Raw genomic sequence first — 25,036 nt, 5'->3', positions numbered from 1 at the left:
CCCTTCACTGTCTCTCTGTTTCAGATTTACAGGAACTCTTCTCTGTCTCTCTGTTTCAGATTTACAGGAACTCTTCCTGTCGTGTTGCTCTGTGATTCCTCACACACACTTTTCCATCTTTTTGCCCCGAGGCACCTTTAGTACTGTGAACAGCCATCGTCTTAGCTCCCCCGTGATCAGGTGTTTTTTTAATTTTACATCAGATGTATAGAAGTTACCTGAAGAATAGACTTAAACATGTGTGTCTACTTATGTTTCGGGGCGAGGAGCGAGAGAACAAAGATGTCCAGTGTTTTCCAGGAGGAGGAAGAGGAGGTACAGAGGCTGTACCATGTCTGATGTCACGTGTGTGTGTGTGTGTGTGTGTGTGTGTGTGTGTGTGTGTGTGTGTGTGTGTGTGTGTGTGTGTGTGTGTGTGTGTGTGTGTGTGTTTAGAGGTTACCTAATCCTGTAGCAGTGGTCTTTAATAAAAGAGAGAAGCAGGTCACAAACAGACTGGGCCAGACTGGGTAACATCAGAGAGACTGGGCCAGAGTGGGTAACATCAGACAGACTGGGCCAGACTGGGTAACATCAGAGAGACTGGGCCAGACTTGGTAACATCAGAGAGACTGGGCCAGACTTGGTAACATCAGAGAGACTGGGCCAGACTGGGTAACATCAGACAGACTGGGCCAGACTGGGTAACATCAGAGAGACTGGGCCAGAGTGGGTAACATCAGAGAGATTGGGCCAGAGTGGGTAACATCAGAGAGACTGGGCCATACTGGGTAACATCAGAGAGACTGGGCCAGAGTGGTAACATCAGAGAGACTGGGCCAGAGTGGGTAACATCAGAGAGACTGGGCCAGAGTGGGTAACAAATCAAATCAAGTTTATTTTATATAGCCCTTCGTACATCAGCTAATATCTCGAAGTGCTGTACAGAAACCCAGCCTAAAACCCCAAACAAAAGCAATGCAGGTGTAGAAGCACGGTGGCTGGGAAAAACTCCCTAGAAAGGCCAAAACCTAGGAAGAAACCTAGAGAGGAACCAGGCTATGAGGGGTGGCCAGTCCTCTTCTGGCTGTGCCGGGTGGAGATTATAACAGAACATGGCCAAGATGTTCAAAATGTTCATAAATGACCAGCATGGTCAAATAATAATCAGGAATAAATGTCAGTTGGCTTTTCATAGCTGATTGTTAAGAGTTGAAAACAGCAGGTCTGGGACAGGTAGCACGTCCGGTGGACAGGTCAGGGTTCCATAACTGCAGGCAGAACAGTTGAAACTGGAACAGCAGCAAGGCCAGGTGGACTGGGGACAGCAAGGAGTCATCATGCCCGGTCGTCCTGACGCATGGTCCTAGGGCTCAGGTCCTTCGAGAGAGAGAAAGAAAGAGAGGAGAGAATTAGAGAGAGCATGCTTAAATTCACACAGGACACTGGATAAGACAGGAGAAATACTCCAGATATAACAGACTGACCCTAGCCCCCCGACACATAAACTACTGCAGCATAAATACTGGAGGCTGAGACAGGAGGGGTCAGGAGACACTGTGGCCCCATCCGATGATACCCCCGGACAGGGCCAAACAGGAAGGATATAACCCCACCCACTTTGCCAAAGCACAGCCCCCGCACCACTAGAGGGATATCTTCAACCACCAACTTACAATCCTGAAACAAGGCCGAGTATAGCCCACAAAGATCTCTACCACAGCACAAACCAAGGGGGGGCGCCAACCCAGGCAGGAAGATCACGTCAGTAACTCAACCCACTCAAGTGACGCACCCCTCCTAGGGACGGCATGAAAGAGCACCAGTAAGTCAGTGACTCAGCCCCTGTAATAGGGTTAAAGGCAGAGAATCACAGTGGAGGGAGGGGAACCGGCCAGGCAGAGACAGCAAGGGCGGTTCGTTGCTCCAGAGCCTTTCCGTAACACCAGAGAGATGACAGACAGACAGACTGGGTAACATCAGAGAGACTGGGACAGACTGGGTAACATCAGAGAGATGACAGACAGACTGGGCCAGAGTGGGTAACATCAGACAGACTGGGACAGAGTGGGTAACATCAGAGAGTTAACAGACAGACTGGGCCAGAGTGGGTAACATCAGAGAGATAACAGACAGACTGGGCCAGAGTGGGTAACATCAGAGAGATAACAGACAGACTGGGCCAGAGTGGGTAACATCAGACAGACTGGGCCAGAGTGGGTAACATCAGACAGACTGGGCCAGAGTGGGTAACATCAGACAGACTGGGCCAGAGTGGGTAACATCAGACAGACTGGGCCAGAGTGGGTAACATCAGAGAGATGACAGACAGACTGGGCCAGAGTGGGTAACATCAGAGAGATGACAGACAGACTGGGCCAGAGTGGGTAACATCAGACAGACTGGGCCAGAGTGGGTAACATCAGAGAGATGACAGACAGACTGGGCCAGAGTGGGTAACATCAGAGAGATGACAGACAGACTGGGCCAAAGTGGGTAACATCAGAGAGATAACAGACAGACTGGGCCAGAGTGGGTAACATCAGACAGACTGGGCCAGAGTGGGTAACATCAGACAGACTGGGCCAGAGTGGGTAACATCAGAGAGATGACAGACAGACTGGGCCAGAGTGGGTAACATCCGACAGACTGGGCCAGAGTGGGTAACATCAGAGAGATGACAGATAGACTGGGCCAGAGTGGGTAACATCAGACAGACTGGGCCAGAGTGGGTAACATCAGAGAGATGACAGACAGACTGGGCCAGAGTGGGTAACATCAGAGAGACTGGGCCAGAGTGGGTAACATCAGACAGACTGGGCCAGAGTGGGTAACATCAGAGAGATAACAGACAGACTGGGCCAGAATGGGTAACATCAGAGAGACTGGGCCAGAGTGGGTAACATCAGAGAGACTGGGACAGAGTGGGTAACATCAGAGAGATGACAGACAGACTGGGCCAGAGTGGGTAACATCAGAGAGACTGGGCCAGAGTGGGTAACATCAGAGAGATGACAGACAGACTGGGCCAGAGTGGGTAACATCAGAGAGACTGGGCCAGAGTGGGTAACATCAGAGAGATAACACACAGACTGGGCCAGAGTGGGTAACATCAGACAGACTGGGCCAGAGTGGGTAACATCAGAGAGATGACAGATAGATCTGACTCTCCTAGGAGTATAGAGTAATGTAGGTAAATACTTCAGAATGTGTCACCAATGACATTATTCTGACCTCAACACACTATGGCAGAGAAACAAGAGCAGGATGGATGCAGACCCAGACAGTCATACCCCTCCCACCACTAAAGGACCAGACAGTCCCCCCTCCCACCACTAAAGGACCAGACAGCCCCCCCTCCCACCACTAAAGGACCAGACAGTCCCCCCTCCCACCACTAAAGGACCAGACAGTCACCCCTCCCACCACTAAAGGACCAGACAGTCACCCCTCCCACCACTAAAGGACCAGACAGTCCCCCCTCCCACCACTAAAGGACCAGACAGTCCCCCCTCCCACCACTAAAGGACCAGACAGTCACCCCTCCCACCACTAAAGGACCAGACAGTCATACCCCTCCCACCACTAAAGGACCAGACAGTCATACCCCTCCCACCACTAAAGGACCAGACAGTCCCCCCTCCCACCACTAAAGGACCAGACAGTCATACCCCTCCCACCACTAAAGGACCAGACAGTCACCCCTCCCACCACTAAAGGACCAGACAGTCATACCCCTCCCACCACTAAAGGACCAGACAGTCACCCCTCCCACCACTAAAGGACCAGACAGTCACCCCTCCCACCACTAAAGGACCAGACAGTCACCCCTCCCACCACTAAAGGACCAGACAGTCATACCCCTCCCACCACTAAAGGACCAGACAGTCATACCCCTCCCACCACTAAAGGACCAGACAGTCACCCCTCCCACCACTAAAGGACCAGACAGTCACCCCTCCCACCACTAAAGGACCAGACAGTCATACCCCTCCCACCACTAAAGGTCCAGACAGTCACCCCTCCCACCACTAAAGGACCAGACAGTCATACCCCTCCCACCAATAAAGGACCAGACAGTCACCCCTCCCACCACTAAAGGACCAGACAGTCCCCCCTCCCACCACTAAAGGTCCAGACAGTCACCCCTCCCACCACTAAAGGACCAGACAGTCATACCCCTCCCACCACTAAAGGACCAGACAGTCACCCCTCCCACCACTAAAGGACCAGACAGTCATACCCCTCCCACCACTAAAGGACCAGACAGTCCCCCCTCCCACCACTAAAGGACCAGACAGTCCCCCCTCCCACCACTAAAGGACCAGACAGTCACCCCTCCCACCACTAAAGGACCAGACAGTCCCCCCTCCCACCACTAAAGGACCAGACAGTCACCCCTCCCACCACTAAAGGACCAGACAGTCATACCCCTCCCACCACTAAAGGACCAGACTGTCATACCCCTCCCACCACTAAAGGACCAGACAGTCATACCCCTCCCACCACTAAAGGTCCAGACAGTCCCCCCTCCCACCACTAAAGGACCAGACAGTCATACCCCTCCCACCACTAAAGGACCAGACAGTCATACCCCTCCCACCACTAAAGGACCAGACAGTCACCCCTCCCACCACTAAAGGACCAGACAGTCACCCCTCCCACCACTAAAGGACCAGACAGTCACCCCTCCCACCACTAAAGGTCCAGACAGTCATACCCCTCCCACCACTAAAGGACCAGACAGTCACCCCTCCCACCATTAAAGGTCCAGACAGTCATACCCCTCCCACCACTAAAGGACCAGACAGTCACCCCTCCCACCACTAAAGGACCAGACAGTCACCCCTCCCACCACTAAAGGACCAGACAGTCACCCCTCCCACCGCTAAAGGACCAGACAGTCATACCCCTCCCACCACTAAAGGACCAGACAGTCATACCCCTCCCACCACTAAAGGTCCAGACAGTCACCCCTCCCACCACTAAAGGACCAGACATTCATACCCCTCCCACCACTAAAGGATCAGACAGTCACCCCTCCCACCACTAAAGGACCAGACAGTCATACCCCTTCCACCACTAAAGGACCAGACAGTCCCCCCTCCCACCACTAAAGGACCAGACAGTCCCCCCTCCCACCACTAAAGGACCAGACAGTCACCCCTCCCACCACTAAAGGACCAGACAGTCCCCCCTCCCACCACTAAAGGACCAGACAGTCACCCCTCCCACCACTAAAGGACCAGACAGTCACCCCTCCCACCACTAAAGGACCAGACAGTCCCCCCTCCCACCACTAAAGGACCAGACAGTCACCCCTCCCACCACTAAAGGACCAGACAGTCATACCCCTCCCACCACTAAAGGACCAGACAGTCACCCCTCCCACCACTAAAGGACCAGAAAGTCACCCCTCCCACCACTAAAGGACCAGACAGTCATACCCCTCCCACCACTAAAGGTTGAGACAGTCCCCCCTCCCACCACTAAAGGACCAGACAGTCATACCCCTCCCACCACTAAAGGACCAGACAGTCATACCCCTCCCACCACTAAAGGACCAGACAGTCATACCCCTCCCACCACTAAAGGTCCAGACAGTCCCCCCTCCCACCACTAAAGGACCAGACAGTCATACCCCTCCCACCACTAAAGGACCAGACAGTCATACCCCTCCCACCACTAAAGGACCAGACAGTCATACCCCTTCCACCACTAAAGGACCAGAAAGTCACCCCTCCCACCACTAAAGGTCCAGACAGTCACCCCTCCCACCACTAAAGGACCAGACAGTCACCCCTCCCACCACTAAAGGACCAGACAGTCCCCCCTCCCACCACTAAAGGACCAGACAGTCACCCCTCCCACCACTAAAGGACAAGACAGTCATACCCCTCCCACCACTAAAGGACCAGACAGTCATACCCCTCCCACCACTAAAGGTCCAGACAGTCATACCCCCCCCACCACTAAAGGACCAGACAGTCATACCCCTCCCACCACTAAAGGACCAGACAGTCATACCCCTCCCACCACTAAAGGACCAGACAGTCACCCCTCCCACCACTAAAGGACCAGACAGTCACCCCTCCCACCACTAAAGGACCAGACAGTCATACCCCTCCCACCACTAAAGGACCAGACAGTCACCCCTCCCACCACTAAAGGACCAGACAGTCATACCCCTCCCACCACTAAAGGACCAGACAGTCCCCCCTCCCACCACAAAAGGACCAGACAGTCCCCCCTCCCACCACAAAAGGACCAGACAGTCACCCCTCCCACCACTAAAGGACCAGACAGTCCCCCCTCCCACCACTAAAGGACCAGACAGTCACCCCTCCCACCACTAAAGGACCAGACAGTCCCCCCTCCCACCACTAAAGGACCAGACAGTCACCCCTCCCACCACTAAAGGACCAGACAGTCCCCCCTCCCACCACTAAAAGACCAGACAGTCATACCCCTCCCACCACTAAAGGACCAGACAGTCATACCCCTCCCACCACTAAAGGACCAGACAGTCCCCCCTCCCACCACTAAAGGACCAGACAGTCACCCCTCCCACCACTAAAGGACCAGACAGTCCCCCCTCCCACCACTAAAGGACCAGACAGTCACCCCTCCCACCACTAAAGGACCAGACAGTCATACCCCTCCCACCACTAAAGGACCAGACAGTCACGCCTCCCACCACTAAAGGTCCAGACAGCCCCCCCTCCCACCACTAAAGGACCAGACAGTCACCCCTCCCACCACTAAAGGACCAGACAGTCACCCCTCCCACCACTAAAGGACCAGACAGTCACCCCTCCCACCACTAAAGGTCCAGACAGCCCCCCCTCCCACCACTAAAGGTCCAGACAGTCACCCCTCCCACCACTAAAGGTTGAGACAGTCATACCCCTCCCACCACTAAAGGACCAGACAGTCATACCCCTCCCACCACTAAAGGACCAGACAGTCATACCCCTCCCACCACTAAAGGACCAGACAGTCATACCCCTCCCACCACTAAAGGACCAGACAGTCACCCCTCCCACCACTAAAGGACCAGACAGTCATACCCCTCCCACCACTAAAGGACCAGACAGTCCCCCCTCCCACCACTAAAGGACCAGACAGTCCCCCCTCCCACCACTAAAGGACCAGACAGTCATACCCCTCCCACCACTAAAGGACCAGACAGTCCCCCCTCTCACCACTAAAGGACAAGACAGTCCCCCCTCCCACCACTAAAGGACCAGACAGTCCCCCCTCCCACCACTAAAGGACCAGACAGTCCCCCCTTCCACCACTAAAGGACCAGACAGTCCCCCCTCCCACCACTAAAGGGCCAGACAGTCACCCCTCCCACCACTAAAGGACCAGACAGTCCCCCCTCCCACCACTAAAGGACCAGACAGTCCCCCCTCCCACCACTAAAGGACCAGACAGTCCCCCCTCCCACCACTAAAGGACCAGACAGTCATACCCCTCCCACCACTAAAGGACCAGACAGTCCCCCCTCCCACCACTAAAGGACCAGACAGTCATACCCCTCCCACCACTAAAGGTCCAGACAGTCACCCCTCCCACCACTAAAGGACCAGACAGTCCCCCCTCCCACCACTAAAGGACCAGACAGTCCCCCCTCCCACCACTAAAGGACCAGACAGTCATACCCCTCCCACCACTAAAGGACCAGACAGTCCCCCCTCCCACCACTAAAGGACCAGACAGTCATACCCCTCCCACCACTAAAGGACCAGACAGTCCCCCCTCCCACCACTAAAGGACCAGACAGTCATACCCCTCCCACCACTAAAGGACCAGACAGTCCCCCCTCCCACCACTAAAGGACCAGACAGTCCTCCCTCCCACCACTAAAGGACCAGACAGTCATACCCCTCCCACCACTAAAGGACCAGACAGTCCCCCCTCCCACCACTAAAGGACCAGACAGTCATACCCCTCCCACCACTAAAGGACCAGACAGTCCTCCCTCCCACCACTAAAGGACCAGACAGTCACCCCTCCCACCACTAAAGGACCAGACAGTCATACCCCTCCCACCACTAAAGGACCAGACAGTCACCCCTCCCACCACTAAAGGACCAGACAGTCACCCCTCCCACCACTAAAGACCAGACAGTCATACCCCTCCCACCACTAAAGGACCAGACAGCCCCCCTCCCACCACTAAAGGACCAGACAGTCACCCCTCCCACCACTAAAGGACCAGACAGTCCCCCCTCCCACCACTAAAGGACCAGACAGTCCCCCCTCCCACCACTAAAGGACCAGACAGTCACCCCTCCCACCACTAAAGGACCAGACAGTCCCCCCTCCCACCACTAAAGGACCAGAAAGTCCCCCCTCCCACCACTAAAGGACCAGACAGTCACCCCTCCCACCACTAAAGGACCAGACAGTCATACCCCTCCCACCACTAAAGGACCAGACAGTCCCCCCTCCCACCACTAAAGGACCAGACAGTCATACCCCTCCCACCACTAAAGGACCAGACAGTCATACCCCTCCCACCACTAAAGGACCAGACAGTCATACCCCTCCCACCACTAAAGGTCCAGACAGTCCCCCCTTCCACCACTAAAGGACCAGACAGTCCCCCCTCCCACCACTAAAGGACCAGACAGTCATACCCCTCCCACCACTAAAGGACCAGACAGTCATACCCCTCCCACCACTAAAGGACCAGACAGTCATACCCCTCCCACCACTAAAGGACCAGACAGTCATACCCCTCCCACCACTAAAGGACCAGACAGTCACCCCTCCCACCACTAAAGGACCAGACAGTCACCCCTCCCACCACTAAAGGACCAGACAGTCACCCCTCCCACCACTAAAGGACCAGACAGTCACCCCTCACACCACTAAAGGACCAGACAGTCACCCCTCCCACCACTAAAGGACCAGACAGTCACCCCTCCCACCACTAAAGGACCAGACAGTCCCCCCTCCCACCACTAAAGGTTGAGACAGTCACCCCTCCCACCACTAAACGTTGCGACAGCCTTGAACACTGAACACATGACATATGCGACGTGGTCTGGGGTCTGCAGGGGAGAAAAGACAGCCCTTCCTTCTCTCTCCATCCCTCCCTTCTTGCTCATCCATTGGAGGAGAGCTAATGAGAGAGCACTTGGTGGTGTGGTGTAGAAACACAGTCTGCAGCAGTTTAAAGTCTTAATACATGGTACACACACATACACATACTGTACACACACACACACACACACACACACACACACACACACACACACACACACACACACACACACACACACACACACACACACACACACACACACACACACACACACACACACACACACACACACTACTGTACACACACATACTGTGTACACACACACACACACACACACACACACACACACACACACACACACACACACACACACACACACACACACACACACACACGGCGTCCCCATCCTCCTGTCCCTCCATCCATCCGTCTGGCTCGGCCCACAATCTGCCCTCCACGTGTAATTATCTAACGATGGTCTCATTCCTGTTCTATGACATCTCTGACTTCACCTGGTCCCCCAGTCTACAACTGACTGTTACCTTGTTGGAACAAACTTCCTGCTTTTTTAAAATAGTGTTTGTGAAATATACTGAACAAAAGTATAAACGCAACAATTTCAACGATTTTACTGAGTCACAGTTAATCTAAAGAAATGAGTCAATTGAAATGTATTAACTAGGTCCTAATCTATGGATATCACATGACTGGGCAGGGCGCAGCCAAGGGTGGGCCTGGGAGGACATAGGCCCACCCATTGTGGAGCCAGGCCCAGCCAATTAGAATTTGTTTTTACTCCTCAGTTTCATCAGCTGTCCGTGGGGCTGGTCTCAGAGGATCCCACAGGTGAAGAAGCCCGATGTGTAGGTCCTGGGCTGGCGTGGTCTGGGCTGGCGTGGTCTGCGATTGTCAGGCTGGTTGAACGTACTGCCAAATTCTCTAAACGACAGCGGATGCAGCTTATGGTAGAGAAATTAACATTAAATTCTCTGGCAAGAGCTCTGGTGGACATTCCTGCAGTCAGCGTGCCAATTGCACACTCCCTCAAAACTTGAGACATCTGTGGCATTGTGTTGTTTGACAAAACTGCACATTTTAGAGTGTCCTTTTATTGTCCCCAGCACAAGGTGCACCTGTGTAATGATCATGCTGTTTAATCAGCTCCTTGATATGCCACACCTGTCAAGTGGATGGATTATCTTGAGAAAGGAGAAATGCTCACTAACAGGGATGTAAACACAGTTGTTCACAACATTTGACAGAAATAGTTTTGTTGTGTGTCTGGAACATTTCTGGGGTCTTTTATTTCAACACTTTACATGTTGTGTTTATATTTTAATTCAGTACACATGAACAATCACCCTCAATTCAACCATTCGATTAAGTCAATAGCATGCCATGTCAGTTTTGGGGGATATATGAAGATAAAATAGCTGGAAGAGTCAGAGAGAAGCATGGTGAATGTGTGTGTGTTTGTGTTTAGTGTGACCTGATTAAAGACAGCTGCTTGTTTGGGGCCCAGGGAGGGAGGTGTGCCTCTCAGAAGCCGTTTACAGTTAAAACCTGCCTCCTTCACCTCTCCTCCACCTCGCCTCTCCATCTCTCCTCTACCTCTCCTTCTCTCCTCTACCTCTCCTTCTCAATCTCTCCTCCACCTCTCCACCTCTCCTCAACCTCTCCTCCACCTCTCCACCTTCTCATCCACCTCTCCTCCACCTCTCCTCTCCATCTCTCCTCTACCTCTCCTTCTCCATCTCTCCTCCACCTCTCCTCTCCATCTCTCCTCCACCTCTCCTCTCCACCTCTCCCCCACCTCTCCACCTCTCCTCCACCTCTCCTCCATCTCTCCTCCACCTCTCCTCTCCATCTCTCCTCCACGTCTCCTCTCCTTCTCCACCTCTCCTCTCCTCCACCACTCATCTCCTCCTCCATCTCTCCTCCTCCACCCCTCCTCACCCTCTCCTCCTCTCCTCCACCATTCCTCTCCTCTTCCACCTCTCCTCAACCTCTCCTCTCCTCTTCCACCTATCCTCTCCTCCTCCACCTCTCCTCTACCTGTCCTCCACCTCTCCTCTCCTCCTCTACCTCTCCTCCTCCATCTCTCCTCCACCTCTCCTCTATCACTTCTCCTCCACTTTTCCTCCTCCACCTTTCCTCCACCTGTCCTCCACCTCTTCTCTCCTCCTCCAACTCTCCTCCTCCTCCTCATCTCTCCTCCTCCACTTCTCCTCCTCCACTTCTCATCCTCCTCTCCCTCTGAGTCTCAGGACTATAGATACCATACTGGAATTACCTAGAGATACTGGTAATTCTCTTCATCTCTGATATGTTTGTCCCTTTTCCTCTCCTCCTCTGCCACCCTACTCTAATCTTGTTCTCTTCTCACCTCCTTTCTTTACTCTCTCATCCTTCTCTCCATCCCACTCCACCTCTCCATCTTACCCTTTCTCTCTTTCTCTGCTTGCTGCTCTTTCCTCCCTTCAACACTCTCCTCCCATCTTTCCTCCCTTTACCACTCTCCTCCCATCCATTCCTCCCTTCACCACTCTCCTCCCATCTTTCCTCCCTTCACCACTCTCCTCCCATCCTTTCCTCCCTTCACCACTCTCCTCCCATCTTTCCTCTCTTCACCACTCTCCTCCCTTCACCACTCTCCTCCCATCTTTCCTCTCTTCACCACTCTCCTCCCTTCACCACCCTCCTCCCATCCTTTCCTCCCTTCACCACTCTCCTCCCATCTTTCCTCCCTTCAACACTCTCTTCCCATCTTTCCTCCCTTCAACACTCTCCTCCCATCCTTTCCTCCCTTCAACACTCTCCTCCCATCCTTTCCTCCCTTCACCACTCTCCTCCCATCCTTTCCTCCCTTCACCACTCTCCTCCCATCTTTCCTCCCTTCACCACTCTCCTCCTATCTTTCCTCCCTTCACCACTCTCCTCCCATCTTTCCTCCCTTTACCACTCTCCTCCCATCCATTCCTCCCTTCACCACTCTCCTCCCATCTTTCCTCCCTTCACCACTCTCCTCCCATCTTTTCCTCACTTCACCACTCTCCTCCCATCTTTTCCTCACTTCACCACTCTCCTCCCATCCTTTCCTCCCTTCACCACTCTCCTCCCATCCTTTCCTCCCTTCACCACTCTCCTCCCATCCTTTCCTCCCTTCACCACTCTCCTCCCATCCTTTCCTCCCTTCACCCCTCTCCTCCCATCCTTTCCTCCCTTCACCCCTCTCCTCCCATCCTTTCCTCCCTTCACCACTCTCCTCCCATCCTTTCCTCCCTTCACCACTCTCCTCCCATCCTTTCCTCCCTTCACCACTCTCCTCCCATCCTTTCCTCCCTTCACCACTCTCATCCCATAATTTATCCTTCTCCTTCCTCCACATCTCTCCCTTTCTGTCTCTCTCCCTCTTCCTCTCTGCTGGGTAATATGCAGTGTGTTTTACGTCTAACCCTGACACCCAGCAGAGAGGGAGAGAGAGGGGGAGGGAGGGAGGGAGAGAGAGGGGGAGGGAGGGAGGGAGGGAGAGAGAGAAAGAGAGGGAGAGGGACGGGCTATGCTCGCACACCTAAACGCATGCAGATGTGCCTCAGATTCCTGTTGCGTTGAGCATAGTTTCTTTCTTGTCAAAGGTACATGGAGTTCTTTTTCATTTTTCTGTGTTATGGGAAAATATGTTTTCCTGCACCTTATTTGTGGAAAAATCTTCAAACTGTTTTGGTGCCTTTAAGGCCGTTCAGAGAGCTGATAGAGGACCTTATTACTGATGAATGTGTTTGTGATTCTTCCTGCTTGCATTTTCTATGTATAATTTGCAGTGTGTATTTCTGTAATGTTGGTAATTCAGGACTCATCTGTAAAACAGACCTTGGTCTCAGTATGATCTCAGTATGACCTCAGTATGACCTCAGTATGACTCCCTGAAAAAAATAAAGGTTAAATAAAAAATGATTTCAAAAAATGATTATTTATGCTGATGCTTGTGGCATCATACTCTCAGACCCCCCCATTTTGGTTCCATCTGAGACCAGACCAGACCATGTGACTCAGTGGGGAGATTCAGGTAGCCAGACCATGTGAGTCAGTGGGGAGATTCAGGTAGAGACCAGACCAGACCATGTGAGTCAGTGGGGAGATTCAGGTAGAGACCAGACAATGTGACTCAGTGGGGAGATTCAGGTAGAGACCAGACCAGACCATGTGAGTCAGTGGGGAGATTCAGGTAGAGACCAGACCAGACCATGTGACTCAGTGGGGAGATTCAGGTAGAGACCAGACCAGACCATGTGACTCAGTGGGGAGATTCAGGTAGAGACCAGACCAGACCATGTGACTCAGTGGGGAGATTCAGGTAGAGACCAGACCAGACCATGTGACTCAGTGGGGAGATTCAGGTAGAGACCAGACCAGACCATGTGACTCAGTGGGGAGATTCAGGTAGAGACCAGACCAGACCATGTGACTCAGTGGGGAGATTCAGGTAGCCAGACCATGTGAGTCAGTGGGGAGATTCAGGTAGAGACCAGACCAGACCATGTGACTCAGTGGGGAGATTCAGGTAGAGACCAGACCAGACCATGTGAGTCAGTGGGGAGATTCAGGTAGAGACCAGACCAGACCATGTGACTCAGTGGGGAGATTCAGGTAGAGACCAGGCCAGACCATGTGACTCAGTGGGGAGATTCAGGTAGAGACCAGGCCAGACCAAAGTTTCTTCCTTCGTGTTTGGCAGTTTAAAAAAAAGATGACATGACTTTTCATCAAGTTATCTTCTCAATTAACGATTTAGATCAACTTCAATGCTTCTGCAGAAGAAAAACAAACACCCAATCACATCCCACTGTAACCCCTATCAAACCATTCCATGTGAAATCCCAGCCCCACCTCTCAATGCCCAAGTAGAATCAGAACAAATATGAAGTGCATCTTAAATGGCACCCTATTCCCTTTATAGTGCACTATACTTTTAACCAAAGCCCTATAGGGTTCCGTTTGGGATTCAGCCTCTCTCCTGGAACAGGTCAAGATGACAGAGCACAATGTCTGTTTTGATAGATGCACAAGAGACTTTGTGAGAGTTGGAGGCAGCTTGAAAGCTTGGCAGGTGTGGCTCTTTCTCTGTCCGCCCCACACAGTAAAGCATTATAAGCATGCAAATGTTCTAAGTGTTTTCTCTCTCTCTCTCTGTCTCTGTCTCTGTCTCTGTCTCTGTCTCTGTCTCTCTCTCTCTCTGTCTCTGTCTCTGTCTCTGTCTCTGTCTCTGTCTCTGTCTCTGTCTCTGTCTCTGTCTCTGTCTCTGTCTCTGTCTCTGTCTCTGTCTCTGTCTCTGTCTCTGTCTCTGTCTCTGTCTCTCTGTCTCTGTCTCTCTCTCTGTCTCTCTGTCTCTGTCTCTCTCTCTCTCTCTGTCTCTCTCTCTCTCTCTGTCTCTCTCTCTCTCTCTGTCTCTCTCTCTGTCTCTCTCTCTCTCTCTGTCTCTCTCTCTCTCTCTGTCTCTCTCTCTCTCTCTGTCTCTCTCTCTCTCTCATCTTTCTCTCTCTTTCTCTCTCTCTCTCTCTCCTTCCCAGATTAGGAAATGCTTCAGCTGTAGCTGGTTGTTTTCTCAGCGTCTGGTGTCAAAAAGCTGTAGATTTACTTACATCTCTCTCCTCTCTTCTTCATCTCTTTACCCCTCTCTCCTCCCTCTCTCTCTCTACCTCTCTCATCCCCCTCTCTCTACCCCTCTCTCCTTTCTCTCTCTCCTCCCTCTCTTTCTCCTCCCTATCTCTACCCCTCTCTCCTCCCTTTCTCTCTCTCTACCCCTCTGTCCTGCCTCTCTTCCCTTCATAGGAGTTTCCACATAGTGAGCTGAAGGAGAGACAGCTCTTAGACCATCACTGTCCCCTAGAGGGTAAGTAGAAGAATACATGTTTCATACTGGTAAGATATGAGTAAATGCTTTCATCTGCAGAGCACAGATCTGGGCCCGTCATCCACAAAAGTGTCTCAGAGTAGTAGCGCTGATCTAGGATCTGTCCATATAATATGATTCATTATAATCTAAAAGGCTAAACGGATCCTAGATCAGCTCTCACAATCACTGATGCTGCACAGTTAACTACATGACTTGTATGTACAGCAGAATAACAATCTTTGAGTCCACATTCTATATGAGCCCATAATAACAAAAGTATTTCCTTTTCCAAGTGGATGTTGTAAAGTCTTGAATAGAGTCTCATGTCTGTTACGTCTCTGTGTTGTTGGGTTTAGGACCCCAGGAAGACTAGCTGTCGTCATGTCTGTTACGTCTCTGTGTTGTTGGGTTTAGGACCTCAGGATGACTAGCTGTCGTCATGTCTGTTACGTCTCTGTGTTGTTGGGTCAAGGACCCCAGGAAGACTAGCTGTCGTCATGTCTGTTACGTCTCTGTGTTGTTGGGTTTTGGACCCCAGGAAGACTAGCTGTCGTCATGTCTGTTACGTCTCTGTGTTGTTGGGTTTAGGACCCCAGGAAGACTAGCTGTCGTCATGTCTGTTACGTCTCTGTGTTGTTGGGTTTAGGACCCCAGGAAGACTAGCTGTCGTCATGTCTGTTACGTCTCTGTGTTGTTGGGTTTAGGACCCCAGGAAGACTAGCTGTCGTCATGTCTGTTACGTCTCTGTGTTGTTGGGTTTAGGACCCCAGGAAGACTAGCTGTCGTCATGTCTGTTACGTCTCTGTGTTGTTGGGTTTTGGACCCCAGGAAGACTAGCTGTTGTCATGGCGTCAGCTAATGGGGATCTGAATAAAGATGATGTGTGTTGTTGTGCCAGTGGTTCTCCCTCCAGAGAAGGCTGCTGAGGGCTGTGACACTTACCTGCAGTACCCCCACACAGACCCAGGGCCAGACAGGCAGCTACTGAGAGGAGGGGACGCAGGCAAAGCCTCTGGGAAGAAACGCATCAGCTTGGATGTAAGTTAGACACCAGTCTTTTTTACATCTTCTTCTGGATCTTATATGTTGAATGTAGTGTACACTACATGCTATGGATCTTATATGTTGAATGTAGTGTACATGACATGTTATGGATCTTATATGTTGAATGTAGTGTACATTACATTCTATGGATCTTATATGTTGAATGTAGTGTACACTACATGTTATGGATCTTATATGTTGAATGTAGTGTACATTACATGCTATGGATCTTATATGTTGAATGTAGTGTACACTACATTCTATAGATCTTATATGTTGAATGTGGTGTACACTACATGCTATGGATCTTATATGCTAGATGTAGTGTACACTACATTCTCTTTCTGTCAGCTAGCTCCCTCTCTATGCCTGCAGCACAGCCTCTCTGCCCGCCTGTCGCTCCGAACGTTTATTTTTCCAGTTATAGTCCTGTTACCAGATACCTCTGAATCAAAGTTACTTCCAGAAAAGCTGTAACTGAGAATTGTGGTTAACGTCTTTTTCCTGGACCAGGAAGAAAGACATGATGCTATATTGTGGTGGTAGGACATTCCTCCTCCCCCTTTCCCCTTCCCTCTCTCCTCCTTTTCTCCCTCTCTTCTCCAACTGCAGGTCGTCACGGCAGTTAAAGGGCTTTTGCTGAATGTGATTATTTTACTGGTTTATATTCCTGCTTTGAAAAGCTGCCAGCAGGGGAGGGTGAGTGACTGTGGAAAAGCAGTCAGTAGGGGAGAGTTAGTGACTGTGGAAAAGCAGTCAGTAGGGGAGAGTTAGTGACTGTGGAAAAGCAGCCTGCAGGGGAGGGTGAGTGACTGTGGAAAAGCAGTCAGTAGGGGAGAGTTAGTGACTGTGGAAAAGCAGTCAGTAGTGGAGAGTGAGTGACTGTGGAAAAGCAGCCTGCAGGGGAGGGTGAGTGACTGTGGAAAAGCAGTCAGTAGGGGAGAGTTAGTGACTGTGGAAAAGCAGTCAGTAGGGGAGAGTGAATGACTGTGGAAAAGCTGCCAACGGGGGAGAGTGAGTGACTGTGGAAAAGCAGTCAGTAGTGGAGAGTGAGTGACTGTGGATAAGCAGTCAGTAGGGGAGAGTTAGTGACTGTGGAAAAGCAGTCAGTAGGGGAGAGTGAGTGACTGTGGAAAAGCAGTCAGTAGGGGAGAGTTAGTGACTGTGGAAAAGCAGTCAGTAGGGGGGAGTTAGTGACTGTGGAAAAGCTGCCAGCAGGGGAGAGTGAGTGACTGTGGAAAAGCTGCCAGCAGGGGAGAGTGAGTGACTGTGGAAAAGCAGTCAGTAGTGGAGAGTGAGTGACTGTGGAAAAGCTGCCAGCAGGGGAGAGTGAGTGACTGTGGAACAGCAGTCAGTAGTGGAGAGTGAGTGACTGTGGAAAAGCTGCCAGCAGGGGAGAGTGAGTGACTGTGGAAAAGCTGCCAGCAGGGGATAGTGAGTGACTGTGGAAAGCAGTCAGTAGTGGAGAGTGAGTGACTGTGGAAAAGCTGCCAACAGGGGAGAGTGAGTGACTGTGGAAAAGCAGCCAGCAGGGGAGAGTGAGTGACTGTGGAAAAGCTGCCAACAGGGGAGAGTGAGTGACTGTGGAAAAGCAGTCAGTAGTGGAGAGTGAGTGACTGTGGAAAAGCTGCCAACAGGGGAGAGAGAGTGACTGTGGAAAAGCAGTCAGTAGTGGAGAGTGAGTGACTGTGGAAAAGCAGTCAGTAGTGGAGAGTGAGTGACTGTGGAAAAGCAGTCAGTAGTGGAGAGTGTGACTGTGGAGAGAATAAATGCTGCAGTAGGAAAGGTTTGACTCTGCTGCCCTCTGCTGGTTGTCAAAGTCACTGTGTTTGTGTTCCTAGGCAAAGAGGATCACCTAGGATTTGTCCCAAATGGCACCCCATTCCCTATATAGTGCACACATTTTGACCAGGGCCCACAGGGGTGTATTTTTGTTATTAAGTAAGTAAGCCTTGTCCCAGCCAGAACGGCCTTGTAGCGTGAGGCGGTCTGATGTACAAATACACTTCCCGGACAGGATGCTGTCTTTGTCATTAACAAGGAGTATTCCTTGTGTTTCCATGCCGACAGGACCTAGAGTGTGACGTATCAGTGGAGGAAGATAATCGTCAGGAATGGATCTTCACCCTCTATGACTTTGACAACAGTGGCAAAGTTACTAAAGAGGTAAGGCTTCTTTTAATTTATTCAACCTTTATTTTACCAGGTCAGTAGACTGAGAACACGTTCTCATTTACAGCAACCACCTGGGGAATAGTTACGGGGGGGATGAATGAGCCAATTGGAAGCTGGGGATGATTAGGCCGTGATGGTATGAGGGCCAGATTGGGAATTTAGCCAGGACACCGGGGTTAACACCATATGTCTATATCTGCATCCCAAATAGCACCCTCTTCCCGACATAGTGCACTACTTTTGACTACAGCCATATAGATCCTGGTCAAAGTTAGTGCCCTATATAAGGAACAGTGGAGCCTTTTTCTTTGTCCTTACTGAGAAGGTTGTGTTATAACATGTGTAATAATAAGCTGTGTTTGTCCTCTCCTCAGGACATGTCCAGTCTGATGCACACCATCTATGATGTGGTGGACGCCTCGGTCAATCACTCGTCCTGCCACAGTAAGAGGAAGACCCTACGGGTCAAACTGACCGTCACACCAGAGCCCGGTGCTCGCAGGAGAGACCCCATCTCCACTGGACCAGGTAAGAGACATGGAGGGATATATATCTATTGAGAGAGAACCTGACATCCTCAGCAAACAGGGGGACAAACACCTGCCTGGAGGTGACAGCATTCCCTCCCCCATGTGCCCCCCTAGGCACAACTACAACAACATAACCAACAGAAACGTGTCACAACTCCTGCAGCTCTGTCGCACGCTGGGTATGTATATAATCAATGGTAGGAGGGAACTTCCACAAAGCTATGACCGATCTGAGAGACAAGGCAAGAAGGGCCTTCTATGCCATCAAAAGGAACATAACATTTGACATACCAACTAGGATCTGGCTAAAAATACTTGAATCAGTTACAGAACCCATTGCCCTTTATGGTTGTGAGGTCTGGGGTCCGCTCACCAACCAAGAATTCACTAAATGGGACAAACACCAAATTGAGACTCTACATGCAGAAGTCTTCTAAAATATCCTCCATGTACAACGTAAAACATCAAATAATGCATGCAGAGCAGAATTAGGCCAATACCCGCTAATTATCAAAATCCAGAAAAGAGCTATTAAATTCTACAACCACCTAAAAGGAAGCGAATCCCAAACCTTCCATAACAAAGCCATCACCTACAGAGAGATGAACCTGGAGAAGAGTCCCCTAAGCAAGCTGGTCCTGGGGCTCTGTTCACAAACACAAACAGACTCCACAGAACCCCAGGACAGCAGCACAATTAGACCCAACCAAATCATGAGAAAACAAAAATATAATTACTTGACACATTGGAAAGAATTAACAAAAAATCTGAGCAAACTAGAATGCTATTTGGCCCTAAACAGAGAGTACACTGTGGCAGAATACATGACCCCTGTGACTGACCTAAACTTAAGGAAAGCTTTGACTATGTACAAGGCAGACCTGGCTCTCAAGAGAAGACAGGCTATGTGCACACTGCCCACAAAATGAGGTGGAAACTGAGCTGCACTTCCTAAACTCCTGCCACATGTATGACCATATTAGAGACACACATTTCCCTCAGATTACACAGACCCACAAAGAATTTGAAAACAAACCCAATTTTGATAAACTCCCATATCTACTGGGTGAAATACCACCGTGTGCCTCACAGCAGAAAGATGTGTGGCCTGTTGCCACAAGAAAAGGGCAACCAGTGTAGAACAAACAACCCATATTTATTTATTTTTATTTTCCCTTTTGTACTTTATCTATTTGTACATAATATGACATTTGAAATGTCTTCATTCTTTTGGAACTTCTGTGAGTGTAATGTTTACTGTACATTTTTATTGTTTATTTCAATTTCTTTATTATCTTCTTCACTTGCTTTGGCAAGTTAACATATGTTTCCCATGCCAATGAAACCTTTAAAAAGAGAGAGAGAGAGAGAGAGAGAGAGAGAGGAGAGAGAGAGAGAGGAGAGAGAGGAGAGAGAGGACAGAGAGAGAGAGGAGCGAGAGAGAGAGGAGAGAGAGAGAGAGAGAGAGAGAGAGAGAGAGAGAGAGACGAGAGAGAGAGAGCAGAGGAGGAGAGAGGAGAGAGAGAGAGAGAGAGAGAGGAGAGAGAGAGAGAGAGAGAGAGGAGAGGAGAGAGAGAGAGAGAGAGAGAGAGAGAGAGAGAGAGAGAGAGCGAGAGAGAGAGAGAGAGGAGAGAGAGAGAGAGAGAGAGAGAGAGAGAGAGAGAGAGAGAGGAGAGAAGAGAGAGAGAGAGAGGAGAGAGAGAGAGAGAGGAGAGAGGAGGAGAGAGAGAGAGAGAGAGAGAGAGAGAGAGAGAGAGAGAGAGAGAGATTCTGTCTCTATGGGATGTAGCTAGTTGTTTGTACAGGGCTGTTTTTGTTTATGTTGTAGTTGTTTATATGTTGTTGTCTCTCATCAGACCGGGAGTCAGGACGCCTTCACCAGGAGGAGGGACGATCAGCAGACAGACGGCTTTCTTCTCACATCAGGTCAACACACACACACCCTAACACACACACACACACACACACACCCTAACACACACCCTAACAGACGTCTATCCTCCTACACCAGGCCAGGTCAGAGCAGTGAGGGACAGCATTACTGTGTGGATGAGAACACTGAGAGGAGGAACCACTATCTGGACCTAGCTGGTATAGAGAACTACACCTCCAGGTTTGAAGGTTGGTACCACTCAGCTTATCTCTCTGTCTGTACTAACAATTACAACGTGTTGGAGCCAGATAGACAATTAAACCTCAAGAGAATAAAGTGGCCTTGTAGTGAACTTGTCTATTATTCAACATACACTGCCTTCAGAGAGGATTCACACCCCTTGACCTTTTCCACATTTTGTTGAGTTGGATTAAAATAGATTTAATTGTAGTTTTTTTTGTCAACGATTTACAGAAAATACTCTAATGTCAAAGTGTAAGAAAAATTTGAACATTTGTATAAAAAAATAAAAAATTAGATTATTTTTTAAAAACAAATATATCTTGATTAGATAGGTATTCAACCCCCCTGAGCTATGAGTCTTTCTGGGTGAGTCTTTCTGGCTGAGTCTTTCTGGGTAGATTTCTACACCTGGATTGAGCAACATGTGTCCATTCTTCTTTTCAGAATTCTCTAAGCTCTGTCAAATTAGTTCTTGATCATTTCCAGACAACCGTTTTCAGGTCTTGCCATAGATTTTCAAGCAGTCCAAACTGATTTTCAAACAGTCCAAGTCCAAACTGTAACTGTACCACTAAGGAACATTCACTGTCTTCTTGGTAAGCAATTCCAGTGTAGATTTGACCTTGTGTTTTCGGTTATTGTCCTGCTGAAAGGTGAATTCATCTCCCAGTGTCTGGTGGAAAGTAGACTGAACCAGGTTTTTCTCTAGGATTTTGCCTGTGCTTAGCTCCACTCCGTTTTCTTTTTTATCCTGAAAAACTCCCCAGTCCTTAACGATTACAATCATACCCATAACATGATGCTGCCGCCACTATTCCTGAAAATATGGAAAGTGATACTCAGTAATGTTGCATTGGACTTGCCCCAAACATAACACTTTGTATTCAGAACAAAAAGTGAATTTCTTTTTCACATTTTTTCACAGTTTTACGTTAGTGCCTTGTTGCAAACAAAATGCATGTTCTGGAATATTTTTATACTCTACAGGCTTCCTTCTTTTCACTCTGTCATTTAGGTTAGTATTGTGGAGTAACTACAATGTTGTTGATCCATCCTCAGTTTTCTCCTGTCACAGCCATTAAACTCTGTAACTGTTTTAAAATCAGAATTGGCCTCATGGTGAAATCCCTGAGCGGTTTCCTTCATCTCCGGTAACTGAGTTAGGAAGGACACCTGTATTTTTATAGTGACTGGGTGTATTGATACACCATCCAAAGTGTAATTAATAACTTTCACCATGCTCAAAGGAATATACAATGTCATCTTTTTTTATTTTGACCCATCTACCAATAGGTGCAAAAGCTCCCTGGTCTTTGTGGTTGAAGCTGTGTTTGAAATTCACTGCTTGACTGAGGGACCTAACAGATAGTTGTACAGTATGTGTGGGGTACAGAGATGAGCTCTTCATTAAAACATCATGTTAAACGCTATTATTGCACACAGAGTGAGTCCATAGAACTTATTATGGGATTCTCTCTCTTTCTCTCTCTCTCTCTCTCTCTCTCTCTCTCTCTCTCTCTCTCTCTCTCTCTCTCTCTCTCTCTCTCTCTCTCTCTCTCTCTCTCTCCTCTCTCTCCTCTCCTCTCTCTCTCTCTCTCTCTCTCTCTCTCTCTCTCTCTCTCTCTCTCTCTCTCTCTCTCTCTCTCTCTCTCTCTCTCTCTCTCTCTCTCTCTCTCTCTCTCTCTCTCTCTCTCTCTCTCTCTCTCTCTCTCTCTCTCTCTCTGTGTGATCTCTCTCTCCGTCTATCTATCTCGATTTCTCTCTCTCTTTTACTCTCTCTATTCTCTCTCTCTCTCTCCGTCCTCCAGGATCCACCCCTCCTCCGCCCCCCCAGGAGACCCATGTGCGGACCTCCCAGTCCCAGAACCGCTCCCGTTCCCAGGAGCCCGAGGCCCACGCCGCCCACGCCCACCAGCGCCGCTCGCAGGTCATCAGTGAGAACTACAGCCCTCTAGAAGCCCGGGGTCGGGGCGCGTCACACTTCCTCAAGTCCCCCAAAGGAACATCTAAAGGAGCCGGCATCGGAGGGACCAATGGGGGAATTGAAAGGGGCAAGTCCAGTAAATACCACGCTGGGGGGCATTACCCTCCTCAGCCTCCTGCTCTCCAGACCCTGCTGCATACAGGGAATTCCTCATCTGGGGGTCACGGAGGTCAGGATGTGTACCACCTCCCCTTCTCCAGCCACCACCAGCACCCTCTGCAGCACAGCCACAGCAAACGGCTCCGGGCCAAAGCCAGGGAGGGTCAGGGCCTGTCCCCGTCCAAAACGCCCCTGTCACCTCACTCCAATCCCCAGCATCAGTATCAGCAGCAGCATCAGCATCAGCAGCATCAGCAGCAGGCTCCCCCGCCTCCCCCTTGTCTTGAGAGGGAGAAGGAGAGGGAGCAGGGGTCTGGGTCCTTTGTGTTGCCTCTGGTGCAGCGTCACGAGCACCGCCACCACCACGAACACCACCATCACCACCACTACCACCACCACCACCAGACATGACCCAATAGGACCCCAGTCACAGTAACAGTCAGAGACTGAGAGACCTTTAAAGGACCGACTGACCACACCCGTCTGTCTGTAGAAGGACTCAACCTCCTCACCCAATGGGAATGTCTCCGCTTCTGTCCTGAGGCTGCCCAATCTGAGATGGCACCCTATTCCCTATATAGTGCACTACTTTTGACCAGAGCCCCTATTGGTTAGCCCTAACTCTAACCCTGTAGACGTTTGCCAAATGTAGTGCACTATATAACAAGGTGCCATTCACGCAGCCCAGGATCTTAACCCTCCTCCATTTTGTGCCAGACAGGCTGCCAGAGCCAGACAGTTTCCCTGAGATATCCTGGGATCAGACACACTGATGGAAACTGGAGTGTGGCTGACTTGACTGCTATGGGTATTCCATTGTAAAGGGTTGCTGAAGACACGGTGGTGCAGTTTTGTAAGACGTTTTCTATGGCACAGTTCTGAATCTGAATCAAATTAGTTTAAACGTCCTGCTGGACTAAGCTACTCCTCTCTACACATGGACCAAGCTACTCTACACATGAACCAAGCTACTCTACACATGAACCAAGCTACTCTACACATGGACCAAGCTACTCTACACATGGACCAAGCTACTCTACACATGGACCTTCACAAAGGGAGAACAGATACAGTACAGCTCTATGTGGACAGAGGTCAGAGGTCATCAAAAGTGACATCATTTCCTCCTTGGTGTTGACCCATAGATTTGCTTGTTCCCAGAAGCTAAGTACTGTCTCCTTCGTCCCAAATGGTACACTATTCCATTTTATAGTGCACTAACTTTGACCAGGGCTCATAGGGCTCTAGTCTAAAGTAGTGCACTATTTAGGGAACAGCGTGACATTTGGGACACTGCCTCTCCGTCAGAGTGGGTTGTGTGTCTTGTGTGTACGAGAGCTTTCCTCCCAACGGTGTATCTCAGGTGTCAGGTGCTGCTCCTTAGCTGTTCTCTCTGCTACTTCCTCATTGGAACCGGAACCCTGCTGTTGGGCTTCCAGAACCAGAGGAACAATATCAAATCACCACTGCCAGTTTTAATGCAAAAAATACCTAGCTATAATAAGCATTCACTTCTATATATGTATACACATTTTACTGTATAATTATACTGTATTTATATGCATGTTATTTCATCATGAATTATAATAATGCATATATGTCTGTGTCGTTGATGTATTTTAATAAACATTATATATACTGTATATTCATATTGTTACGTTTCCTTGCCCTGTTACGTCCAAGAAGCCTTAATGGTTGTTTGTACCACGCGTCAGAGGATGGGGCTCTACTGCCGCAGTGTGGTCAGAGATAGCAGAATACAATGTCCAGGGAAATGACAAGGCCACTAGAGGACACCTGTTGCTGCCAGGAGGGATAGTGCATTCTGGAACTGTCTGCATTGGGATTGTTTGTCAATGAAAAACGTGTTACAAACCGAATGTATAATCTATATATCCGATGCGTACAACGGCAGATAGCAAAACTAGTGGCACCATTTTATTTAGGAGGGATTGATATGAGCAATCTGGGATTTTTTTAATATACATGTTTATATTGTTTAAATCAATTATATATAGCCATTGGTTCTTGAAAAATAGAACTTATAAATGCCTCACAATTTATACATGTCTCATGTCTTACCCCAGAACCCAAAATATAATATAAGGCAAGGCCTGCCGCTTGTATTTCCCTTGTCAATATTGGCACCCCATTTGGA

General features: G+C 49.8%; 1 protein-coding gene across 2 annotated transcripts in view; it reads left to right on the top strand.

The window, feature by feature from the left end:
• nkd2b (NKD inhibitor of WNT signaling pathway 2b) overlaps window positions 1-24,521 on the top strand; it is an 88,250-nt gene extending 63,729 nt beyond the window's left edge. For both annotated transcript variants that reach the window (XM_055903291.1, XM_055903290.1), the window contains 7 exons: window positions 14,867-14,927; window positions 15,829-15,968; window positions 18,045-18,140; window positions 18,524-18,677; window positions 20,536-20,605; window positions 20,691-20,800; window positions 22,604-24,521. In XM_055903291.1, the coding sequence (XP_055759266.1) occupies window positions 14,867-14,927; window positions 15,829-15,968; window positions 18,045-18,140; window positions 18,524-18,677; window positions 20,536-20,605; window positions 20,691-20,800; window positions 22,604-23,289 (1,317 nt within the window). In that variant the 3' untranslated portion in view covers window positions 23,290-24,521. The remainder of the gene's footprint in view (window positions 1-14,866; window positions 14,928-15,828; window positions 15,969-18,044; window positions 18,141-18,523; window positions 18,678-20,535; window positions 20,606-20,690; window positions 20,801-22,603) is intronic.
• The last annotated feature ends 515 nt before the right edge of the window (window positions 24,522-25,036 follow it).

This window comes from Salvelinus fontinalis, chromosome 38 (assembly GCF_029448725.1).
Source record: "Salvelinus fontinalis isolate EN_2023a chromosome 38, ASM2944872v1, whole genome shotgun sequence".
NCBI classification, from domain to species: domain Eukaryota; kingdom Metazoa; phylum Chordata; class Actinopteri; order Salmoniformes; family Salmonidae; genus Salvelinus; species Salvelinus fontinalis.
The sequence above is the reverse complement of the archived record's forward strand: the minus strand, read 5'-3'. Positions and strand labels throughout refer to the sequence as shown.